This window comes from Tiliqua scincoides, chromosome 8 (genome assembly GCF_035046505.1).
Source record: "Tiliqua scincoides isolate rTilSci1 chromosome 8, rTilSci1.hap2, whole genome shotgun sequence".
Classification (NCBI taxonomy): Eukaryota; Metazoa; Chordata; class Lepidosauria; order Squamata; family Scincidae; genus Tiliqua; species Tiliqua scincoides.
Genome location: NC_089828.1, coordinates 12,291,209 through 12,303,375, shown reverse-complemented (window position 1 = coordinate 12,303,375; position 12,167 = coordinate 12,291,209). Strand labels below are relative to the sequence as shown.

Genomic DNA, 12,167 nt, shown 5'->3' with positions numbered 1-12,167 from the left:
AAATACGTCACACCATTTCCTATGGGTTTTGTTTAAGATACTATAAAAGACATGCTGAAAACTAACTCAGGGCGCAATCCTAACCAACTTTCCAGCACTGGTATAGCTATGCCAGTGGGACATGTGCTGTATCCTGCAGTTGGGGGACAGTCATGGAGGCCTCGTCAAGTTAAGGTAATGTTTGTACCCTTACCTCAGAGTTGCATTGCTCTTATGTCAGTGCTAGAAAGTTGGTTAGGATTGTGGCCTTATTTATTTATTTATTTATTTATTTATTTATTTATTGGGCTTGTAATCCGCCTTTCTCCCCGAAGAGCACCCAAAGCGGCTAACAGCACTTAAAAACCATGCACTTAAAATACAGTAGAACCTCCAAAGTTGACCACCCCTCTATAATGACCACCTCCTTAAGTTGACCTAATTTTCACAGTATGGACAGACACTGCATATACACTAAGGGAGACCAACCTCTCTATATTGACCACTTCCGTAAGTTGTATCTTGACCACTTCAACCATTGCACAGACCAATGCACAGAGTATTAATTTACCCTCCGTAAGTTGCCCACTGAACGCGATACTGTGGGCCTGTGTTTTGTCTGGTTTGTCCCATCTTGGAAAATCTTTTTTAAGCTTATGAATTTTCAGGGTTTTTTTTAAACACTGATTGTGGGCTGTTTATTCTCTGTCTCTTGATAGATGATAGATAATATAATGATATAGATGATAGATGATATAGATGATATAAATAGTAAGCATCACAAGAGGATCAATTCTCATTGATATTTGCAATAAAACTTTTTAAAAATGCAATCTAAATAATAACGTGGCCTTGCATTTGTTGTCCTGGGAGCTAAACATGATAATATTTAATTGCCTTTTTTCCCCATATGTTGACCACCTCCCTATGTTGACCAATTTCCTCCCGTCCCTTGGGTGGTCAACTTAAAGAGGTTCTACTGTACATAAAAATATGTAAAAAAAATACATGTTTAGCTATCCTCTTCATTCCTCTGGGAATCGGTGAATGCCAGGATTCATACGGCTTCATACGGCTGACATTTTTAGAAGCAATGGCACATTACCCCTCATGCGAACCCCGATCTTCCAGCAAAACTGTGACAAGTGTTTAAAGGCCCAATCCTATTGGTATCAGTACCAGCAGTACACTGCTACCACTGGCTCCAGTTATCGCAAAAGTGCAGTGTGCCACCCACACTGATGCAGCACCAGCTGGTGCTATGCCTCAGTGCCAGGAAGTCAAAGGTGAGACGTGGGCAGCAGTTACTGTCACCGTCAGCTGGCACTACTGGTTTTCTAGGAAGGGGGGAGAGCTGGGAGAAGGTGGGGAGAGGGCAGAGGGATGGGAGGATCAAGCCTATGAAGGGGGGTGGAGATGGCAGCAGACTCTACTGCTGCATCCTATCCCTCCCAAGCTGGGAGACCCAACACGGGTCTCCTCAGTTCTGCACCTGTTCAAAGGTGGGTACAGACCTGAGTAGACCCATTGGGGCCACCATAGGTTGACACGGCTTACCCCCAAAAGGCCTGCAGCTGCTCTCCTGGACCCACTGGAGTCAGCAGTAGCCATTTCTGTGCTACTGGAGTCCTGGGTGCTAGGAAAGCTTAAGATTGACTGCCAATGTAATTGAGAAGCTAGTGAAGAATCTTACTGTGTAGGTGGCTGGGTGGGAGGGAAGAATAATACTGTTGCCAGGAAAATGCCTCACCACTCCTGTAGGAAAGGCAGCTATGCATTGGGGGGACGGACAGAACATTGTAGAACGAGGCAGTTGGGGGTAGCTAAAAGTTTTGCTTATAGCAAATAACTTATGGAAGTCTCATGCCTTCTCCTCCTCTGCCTCATTCTCCTCTTGTTGAATCCAAGAGAACAAAGCAGGAACAGACAGAGCAGTGGGGACAAGAGCCCCCTACCAAACTGTCACCTGAGACAACTGTCTCACCCAGTCTCTTGGATGGGCCAGCACTGTTGGGATTGTTATTGAGGGGCTTGGGAGATGGGCAGGTCACAAAAGCAGAGTACTGCCAGATCAGTAAAGGTTGTCTCTGGGCAGACCTGATTTTGTTTATGTGGTACTGCCACTATTGTCCTCCAGACAACAGTGAAGGGCTTTTTATTCTCTCAGCTTTATGGGAAGCAATTGTTTTAGCGCTATTTTAACCACGTTTTAGAGCTCTTTTAATCTTCTGAGCCTAATTTTGTCTTTTGTGATGTTTTAAATCATTGTTTTTATTGCACATGGCTTGGCATATTTTTAAAATAGAAAAGCGGTCCTCAAAATATCTTGGGGGGAAAAAAATAAAATTAACCATCAATAGCTTTTTATGAACCACCTGATTAATGCTTCTTTACATGGCATACGGATCAAGCAGTTGTGAGCTTCTAAACAATTTGGTTTAAACACACCAATGAATCCTGTGATGTTTTGTGCCTGATATGGGTGGCACATTAATAGTTTTTAAGTCTGTATACTCATCTCTGCTTAGATGACTTTTCACGCTGTACTAACGGAAAGTAAAAACTGAACCTGATTCCTGACCTGCTCAATGCTGTATCCACTGGCAAGAGATGCGCTATATCCTCCGACAAATACTGTTCCAGGAAGGAGATAAAGATAATTATATTCAGGTGGATCTGTTGGTCGCTTAAACATATCCAGCATTCGCTGGGTAATTAAGAAACCACCTGTTGGAAAAACAGAAGCATGACCTGTTAGTATGAAAGTGAAGAAGCAGATAGAAGAAGGCACATGCAGTCGGCTCAACCCCAGCATCTGTTTTCTAGGCTCAAACCTAGGACATACAAAATAAGAATAAAGTGTATCTACACAAGTGTGCTGTAGAGAATGCTGCTCCCATACTTCAAGGTGCAGAGTACATTTCCCCTGTCATTGAGAAACTACAAAGAGTCCTGGCACATCAAGAATTTCCAAGCAGATTTATGTCCCCCTCCCCTTTCCTCTAGAAATTAAGCAAGAAAACATGAGTGGCAGCAATAACTGTGAGCTTGGAAGACCTGTTTGGAACTGGTGTCAAGTAATGCAACTCTCCAGAGGCAGAAAGATCTAGATTCCAACTATCTAACATGTTTGTTGGCAGACAGGAGAATCAGGGAATTTGTACCTGCGATATTGACAGATGAAACAAATGCAGCCAGTAATGCCAATGTCTGAGGTATGCTGGAAGGAAGGTAAGATCCCCCCATCAGCACCAAACCACCAACAGCAGTAAGACCTAAAAGAGAAAGAGGGGGAGGATAACACTTCATAAGGATATGTAATTAGCCATCCCGCCTCAAAATCTTTGTACTACAGCAGATGTTTCCTGTTGTGGTTGAAAATAGATGATTACTTAAATTGTCAACATCACCCAGCTCATCTTCTGATGAGAGCAAGTAGGCTGGAAAAGTACTTCAGGGATATAAGCGTGTACTCACAGTAAAAAGAAGCCAGAGCCTGCCAAGCAACAAAAATACTAAAGGCACACTGCCTCTTTGTTAATAATCAGTAGAAACTGCACCGAAGATGTGGCCTTTACAAAGAAACAGAATCTCCCAGGTTGTGGTGCTACTGGGTAGCAGATTCACAAATCCAGGGCAGGTCACACAGCACCTGCAGTGGCTACCCATTTGCTTCTGGACCCAATTCAAGGTCATGTTGCACTCCTGCCCCCCTTGCAGGCACTCAGAGCAGCTGCACACTGCTCGGAGTGGCTACCTGCTTTTCTCTCTCTCTCTCTCTCTTTGAAAGAAGTGGGTGGCAGTTCCAAGCAACATACAACTGCTTTGAGTGGCCACGAGGGGGGACAATAGGTGGCAGTGGCACCCCCAGTAGGCATGCCGCCCAGGGTCACTTGCCCCCGCTGATGCCCCCTCCCAGATAAGCTACTGTGTTGCAGAGACTGCTGCTTCCATACATCAAGGTTAACATTTTGTCAGATGGTTGTCAGATGCAAAGGAGGGCATCAGGATGCAGGTCTCTTGTTATCTGTTGTGCTCCCTGGGGCATTTGGTGGGCCACTGTGAGATACAGGAAGCTGGACTAGATGGGCCTTTGGTCTGATCCAGTGGGGCTGTTCTTATGTTCTTAACTACAATTCCCAGAATGCCTTGCAGGTCTTCTTGTTATCTGTTGTGCTCCCTGGGGCATTTGGTGGGCCGCTGTGAGATACAGGAAGCTGGACTAGATGGGCCTTTGGTCTGATCCAGTGGGGCCGTTCTTATGTTCTTAACTACAATTCCCAGAATGCCTTGCAGGTCTTCTTGTTATCTGTTGTGCTCCCTGGGGCATTTGGTGGGCCGCTGTGAGATACAGGAAGCTGGACTAGATGGGCCTTTGGTCTGATCCAGCGGGGCTGTTTTTATGTTCTTAACATAATGGTAGCACCTCATAACTGAGATATGAGCTCAGCCTTTGAGGAATTTTGCTATCATGTCAGGCAATTTCTCAAGAATGGAAGACAAAAACCTACCATGGCTTGGCTGTCACCTTTCATGAGTTGGAAATGAATTTGACCTGAAAGTGTGAGTTCACTTCAAATTTCTCCAGACAAATAAGTGAGCTGGACCATCATGATGATGAACTCAAATGAACTACTAAGAAAGAACTATATAGCTGCATAGAAATACACAAAAACACTGCATGGCAAACTCTGTATCCACAGATCTCATTCACTAAAGAATTTAGTGCCTCTGGCGCAAATGCTAATTGCTCTTCTCTCCTGTATTTCAGACAGATTGTTGTTGTTTTGGTTTCGGTAAGCAGCTTGAATGATGATCCAATTAAACATTCGTCTGGTACAGTAGGTCCTCCTTATCACCTGCTTATCACAGGCTCAGCACCTGCAGATTTCAGTATCCATGGATACCAAATTCATGGCTGGAGGTCCTCTGAGGTCCCAACCACAGATTTAATTATCCACGGAATTTAGTATTGGTGGGGGGTCCTGTAACACAGTGATTCCCAACTTTTCTCACTTGCATACCCCTTGGCTGCCCATTTCCATAAATTGTACCCCTCATATTAGTAAAATTAATTTGTTCATAATTAATTTAGGGCACAACCCTAACCAGGTCTACTCAGAAGTAAGTCCTATTGTGTTCAATGGGACTTACTCCCAGGAAAGTGAGGTTAGGATTGCAGCCTTAGTTGCTGTTATTTCAAATTTATGTTTTCAGCTACCATATCTGATAATAAACAAATGGATTACCATAAACTAGCAGTTGGGGGGTGTTTCAGTGGGGCTTTCTCAGCTAACTGACTTCCCCCCTGCTTTGCCAGTCCTGCAAGTCATTCTAATACAGACCTGATATTTTTCACCATCATTCCATTCTTTTCCAAGTACTCCTAAAAGTACTCCTGGGGGTACATGCATTCCAGGTTGGTTAACCATTGCTACAGATCCACTATGGCTACCGAGGACCTACAGTACTTAATTTTTGAAAAAAGGTATCATCCCTCTTTCGTCTTACTTTGAAATTGATTTAGAAAGGCGGGGCAATGACATGTGGCATTCTGACTGACACAATGGCCAAGCAATCAGCACTGAACATAACTCTACTCTGAGAGAGGGAGAAGTTGCTTTATTAGATGCAAAGATTGGTCAATCAGTTATGTGTAAATCCTCCTCAAACAGGATGTTAAAAGGTTCCCTGGTACTGGGAAGAAGAAGGTAACACAAGGGTCCCAACTGTGACGAACGTGCTTCAGAAGTGGGCCAGCTGCTGAACATACATCTGTATATGGCTCAAGACTTATCCAAAAGACTTACCTGAGATTGCATTTGTTACGGACATCAAAGGGGAATGAAGAGCAGGTGTGACTCCCCACACGGTATGGTAACCAACGATACCCGCCAGACCAAAGGTGGTCACCATTTGTGTGAAAGCAGCATTAGGAGAAACAAGGCCAAGCCCTAAAACAGCTGTTATGCCTAAACAGAAAGACAAAGCCTCAAGAGAATTAAAGAAGCATTTTCCTTTATTGCTCGTAAAACAGGCCCAGACACCATGACCCATCCCTGTTTCCATTGACGTTTGCAGCCTGACAACAATAAGAACAGGAGCAGAAGCGGCCTTCTGAGATAGGATTTTATAGGCATAACTTTCATTCCCTGCTCTTGCCAGAAATGGAGATGTCTGTTCCAGCAAACTTTGGCATCCAGATGTGGAAATGCCAACAAATAAAATCACTGACATGCTGAATATTCCTTTTGAGCAAATCATGGAAGGACAGACAAGAGCATCAAGAAGAACTAATAAAATATGGCACTAATCCCCGATTAACTTATTTCCTTGCTTCATATGAAAAGTTTGCATTGTAGCATCTGAATATTGTTAAAATAGGCAGACCACACACACTTCTAGCAATTGCAGATGAGAGGCAGTAAGATGATCTTCTTTTTGCTCTGTGCTATAACATCCTTCAATACAATGGGAGTCTAACTTGGTTGCCCAACCGAACCAGGCTAGCCCATTCATGAGGGCAACTGAAATAGATGCCACAGGCAGCAAACTGATGAGGTGCCCCTAACTTTTCAAACTCTTACCTCCACTTATTCAGCTCTTCCCCCTCCTTGGATTGGAAAAGGAAGAGGGGGGCAAAGTGGAAGTGTTGAGGAGAGGAGTGGTGGGCTAGAGTGCCAGAGAAGCAGAGACTGGCACATCACGAGGTAAGGGGGCAGCATCTGACACACTGCCTCAGGTGCCAGGCAGTTTTAGGCCAGTCTTGCAACCAGCTGTCTATTTTCAAGGCCAGGTTAGCCTTGTTACATGTCAGGGACCAGTTTACTAAGGGCTAGTTCACGCTGTAGAAGAGAACGGTCATGTAATTAATCCCTAGAGAGAGATGTTGGTGAGGAGGGTGTCCCTGTTCTTGAAGTCTAAAAGCTGGTGTGAGTAGAAGGATCTTATCTTAAGATCTATGAAAAGATTTATTTCAGAATAGCCTCAGGTCCTGCACCAGTGAGTAGATCTACTGGGGCATGGATGGGAAGGCTAGATGGTTCCTTCCCATTGGTCAATAGGGAAGAACAGGGTGACCAGATGTCATAACTGCAATAGAGGACAAGGCACCCCAAAATATAGGATATGACAAAATAAAAGCTAAAAACACTCATGTATTGATTTCATGTGGTTAATTTAAATACTATAGTACATATTATTAAATTTAAAACTGTATTACATATAATTTATTACATATAATTTATTAATTACAACAAGGCTATATGATGCCTGCAGAGGCCTGCTCACAGGGAAAAGGAGGAAATTTATGTTCCTTTCCAAGTTATGAGGCTAAAAAAGAGGACATGTCCTGGAAAGATGGCATCTGGTCATCCTGGGGAAGAAGAAGCAGATCATTCCATGATCTGTCTCTTCCCTGCCAGCCAATGGGATGGGAATGTTTCTCCTAACCACAGCCCTGCTGCTGCTTAAGAGAAATCTTCCCATCCCACAGGCCATTGGAGAAAATAAAAGGTGAAAGTGTATGTGAAATTCACTCTGACCCTTCTCCCCTCTGGCCAATGGGAACGTTCACCTATGCTCACATGCCTGGACCAGTATATCGGTGGGAAAGACACTGAACAAGTTTGGGCAAGTGAAAGGGAAGCTCTCAGTATGTGTGTGCTTCTGTGGAGGTGTGAACTTCAGTGGTATCCCAGAGCCTTGATGTCAACCCTGAATAGCCCAGGATCCTTAGCTGACAAGTTTTGTCCTTCTCAGATGGAATCAATGTCATCTGATTAATCTGCATGACTGAGATGCTGCAGTAGGTCAAAAAAGCTATAAAACAATCCAAGTATGCAATTACACTGGGGAGGGGCAATAGTTCCATGGTGGAGCACATGTTTTGTATGCAGAAGATCCCAGACTCCCTTGGGAAAATCCCTTCTGAAATTCTGAAGAGCCGCCACTATTCTGTGATGACAACTGTAAACTGGAAGGTCTGACTCCAGTATAAGACAACTTCATTATAACGGTTTGCTGCTTTATATGACTTTTATCTCAAAGGCAGACTTAAACAGACATGGCTTTGGTTATTCCATGCCTTAGACTACAATCCTATACCTTCCTTGGAGTAAGCCCCATTGAACACAATGGGTCTTATTTCTGGATGCATGAGCTCGTGCTGTCAGTCAGCTCTCATTTGTATTGTAGGAATGTGCTTTATGTTCAGCTATTCTTGAAAGCCCTTTGAAAGCTTCAACTGATGCAGAATACAGCTTCAGGTGTACTAATAGGGGAGAGATATTTACTAGTGGTCTTAAACCATGGTCTTAATATTGTACTCGGTGTCTTATTGTTCTTGCTTTGTTGATCTTTTTAAAATGCACACTACTTTGAGTTCTGGAAAGAGGTTAATAAACTGTAAAGCAAATAAAGCCAAATGTAAAATACCTGATGTATAAACTCCAGCGGAAGTCATCGTCTTTCTGAATGGAGAAATGGAAGCCAATTTCTCAGCTTCTAGTTCCTGGACAGTTTTTTGTTTAGCTGGGGCAGTGGGTGGCAAAGTTTTAGGTAAAGGCGAAGGAAATAAATTCTTCCCTTCCTGTTGCAGAGAAAGACTCTCATTAGGATGGATTCTCAAGTTTTGAACAATGTATTCACAAATTACAAATGATTGTGGACAGAGGTAACTGTACATATTTGTTGTTTATTCAATTTCCTCCACTGATCACTTCTAATATCAGTAGAAGACCACTAGTCAGTCAGGGGCATTTCATAAGAACATAAGAACATAAGAACAGCCCCACTGGATCAGGCCATAGGCCCATCTAGTCCAGCTTCCTGTATCTCACAGCGGCCCACCAAATGCCCCAGGGAGCACACCAGATAACAAGAGACCTCATCCTGGTGCTCTCCCCTACATCTGGCATTCTGACTTAACCCATTCCTAAAAACAGGAGGTTGCGCATACACATCATGGCTTGTACCCCATAATGGATTTTTCCTCCAGAAACTTGTCCAATCCCCTTTTAAAGGCGTCTAGGCTAGACGCCAGCACCACATCCTGTGGCAAGGAGTTCCACAGACCGACCACGCGCTGAGTAAAGAAATATTTTCTTTTGTCTGTCCTAACCCGCCCAACACTCAATTTTAGTGGATGTCCCCTGGTTCTGGTATTATGTGAGAGTGTAAAGAGCATCTCCCTATCCACTCTGTCCATCCCCTGCATAATTTTGTATGTCTCAATCATGTCCCCCCTCAAGCGTCTCTTTTCTAGGCTGAAGAGGCCCAAACGCCGTAGCCTTTCCTCATAAGGAAGGTGCCCCAGCCCCGTAATCATCTTAGTCGCTCTCTTTTGCACCTTTTCCATTTCCACTATGTCTTTTTTGAGATGCGGCGACCAGAACTGGACACAATACTCCAGGTGTGGCCTTACCATCGATTTGTACAACGGCATTATAATACTAACCGTTTTGTTCTCAATACCCTTCCTAATGATCCCAAGCATAGAATTGGCCTTCTTCACTGCCGCCGCACATTGGGTCGACACCTTCATCGACCACCCCAAGATCTCTCTCCTGATCTGTCACAGACAGCTCAGAACCCATCAGCCTATATCTAAAGTTTTGATTTTTTGCCCCAATGTGCATGACTTTACACTTACTGACATTGAAGCGCATCTGCCATTTTGCTGCCCATTCTGCCAGTCTGGAGAGATCCTTCTGGAGTTCCTCACAATCACTTCTGGTCTTTACTACTCGGAAAAGTTTGGTGTCGTCTGCAAACTTAGCCACTTCACTGCTCAACCCTGTCTCCAGGTCATTTATGAAGAGGTTGAAAAGCACCGGTCCCAGGACAGATCCTTGGGGCACACCGCTTTTCACCTCTCTCCATTGTGAAAATTGCCCATTGACACCCACTCTCTGCTTCCTGGCCTCCAACCAGTTCTCAATCCACGAGAGGACCTGTCCTCTAATTCCCTGACTGTGGAGTTTTTTCAGTAGCCTTTGGTGAGGGACCGTGTCAAACGCCTTCTGAAAGTCCAGATATATAATGTCCACGGGTTCTCCCGCATCCACAAGCCTGTTGACCTTTTCAAAGAATTCTATAAGGTTTGTGAGGCAAGACTTACCCTTACAGAAGCCATGCTGACTCTCCCTCAGCAAGGCCTGTTCGTCTATGTGTTTTGAGATCCTATCTTTGATGAGGCATTCCACCATCTTACCCGGTATGGATGTTAGGCTGACCGGCCTATAGTTTCCCGGGTCCCCCCTCTTTCCCTTTTTAAAAATAGGCGTGACATTTGCTATCCTCCAATCTTCTGGTACCGTGGCCGTTTTGAGGGACAAGTTGCATACCTTAGTCAAGAGATCTGCAACTTCATTCTTCAATTCCTTAATAACCCTTGGGTGTATGCCATCAGGGCCCGGTGACTTATTGATCTTTAATTTATCAATGAGGTCTGAAACATCTTCTCTTTTAACCTCTTTCTGACTTAACTCCTTGGTTAGGAGGGGCCGTTCGGGCAGCGGTATCTGCCCAAGGTCTTCAGCCGTGAAGACAGATGCAAAGAACTCATTTAATTTCTCTGCCATCTCTAAGTCTCCTTTTATCTCCCCTTTCCCTCCCTCACCATCCAGAGGGCCAACCGCTTCTCTGGCGGGTTTCCTGCTTCTAACATATTTGAAGAAGCTTTTATTATTCCCCTTAATGTTGCTGGCCATGCGTTCCTCATAGTCTCGCTTGGCCTCCCCTATCACCTTCTTACATTTCTTTTGCCACAGTTTATGTTCCTTTTTATTCTCTTCATTAGGGCAAGACTTCCATTTACGGAAGGAAGCTTCCTTGCCCTTCACAGCCTCTCTAACTTGGCTGGTTAGCCATGCGGGCACTCTCCTGGATTTAGTGGAACCCTTCTTTCTTTGCGGTATACACCTCTGCTGGGCCTCTATTACTCTTGTTTTAAGCAGCCTCCATGCACTCTGGAGAGACTGGACTCTTTTTACCCTCCCTTTCAACCTCCTTCTAACCAGCCTCCTCATTTGAGGGAAGTCCGCCCGTCGGAAGTCAAGGGTTTTTGTTAGAGATTTGCCTGGTATTCTTCCCCCAACGTGCACGTCAAAACGGATCGCAGCATGATCACTGTTCCCCAATGGCTCAGTAACGTTTACATCTCTAACCAGGTCCTGCGTACCGCACAAAATTAAATCCTAAATTAAATTAAATAAAATTAAATAAGAATTTCCTTGCTTTTCCCAGCCTTCTGTGATCCCATCCAGGGCTGGCCTTAGGAGCCGGGGGTCCAATTGGGAGCATTTTTTTGTGCTGCCCCAGGTTCACAGCCAAGGTCAGTAAAAGCTTAGAGATATAAATAAAATTTATTATATTTATATCTCTATGGTAGAATGCAAAGCAATCTTTAAAAGTGTGTGCAATTTAATGGACCAAATGGATCTAAGCAGATTTAATATAAAATTGCATACAAGACTAGATTACTCTTGAGTACAGGGCCCTTGGGCACGGGGCCGAATTAGGAGCAATTGGTCCAATTGGCTTAAAGCTGGCCCTGATTCCATCACAGAAACATCCTCCAGCCTCCAATCAGCCAAAGTTATTTCAAGAGTTCTACAAAGCTTGTCCACACTCCCCTCTAACTTCCTGGCTATCCACATCCCCTCTCCTTTCCAGCACATACTGTGACTAGAAGATAGACCACCCAATCTCCCACAGGTTCTCCAAAGGATAGAAAATGAATCAGAGTTTAGTCTTCCATTCTTCCTTGCAAATAATTAATACAATGCACAAATTAGTCTTGACAGTTTTGAGACTTGAGGTATTTAAGTTCTCATTTGTCTGGATTCTTTCTAAGTGGTTGCAACATTCAAAAATTCACATCCCACAGTACGAGTGTGTTATACCCTATGTATGGTATAGGACTGAGAATAAAGTGTGTATGTAAAGACGGACACAATATTTTCAGAACAGTGGGTGATCTGGACACCAAATTAAGGACAAGAATGATGTTTGGCTTAGTGTTCCACTTGATGTACGTCTGTAACGCAAATTGCAAAGCCAGGCTCAAACCTTAAGTGAGGAATCTGGTGTGACTGCACTTCACTCTGTATTTTACTCTCCTTTTGCTCTTTTATTGGGGGGGGGGACACCTCTGTTAAACTGTTCATTAACACATTTAAGAAAAA

General features: G+C 44.0%; 1 protein-coding gene across 1 annotated transcript in view; it reads right to left on the bottom strand.

Moving 5' to 3' along the window:
• The window catches only part of LOC136658700 (NAD(P) transhydrogenase, mitochondrial-like), a 65,054-nt gene that overhangs the window by 23,775 nt on the left and 29,112 nt on the right, over window positions 1–12,167 (bottom strand). Inside the window, exons 10-13 of the mRNA XM_066635520.1 lie at window positions 8,416–8,569; window positions 5,790–5,951; window positions 3,144–3,254; window positions 2,561–2,706 (exon numbers count right to left, since the gene is read on the bottom strand). Of these exons, the coding sequence (XP_066491617.1) occupies window positions 2,561–2,706; window positions 3,144–3,254; window positions 5,790–5,951; window positions 8,416–8,569 (573 nt within the window). The remainder of the gene's footprint in view (window positions 1–2,560; window positions 2,707–3,143; window positions 3,255–5,789; window positions 5,952–8,415; window positions 8,570–12,167) is intronic.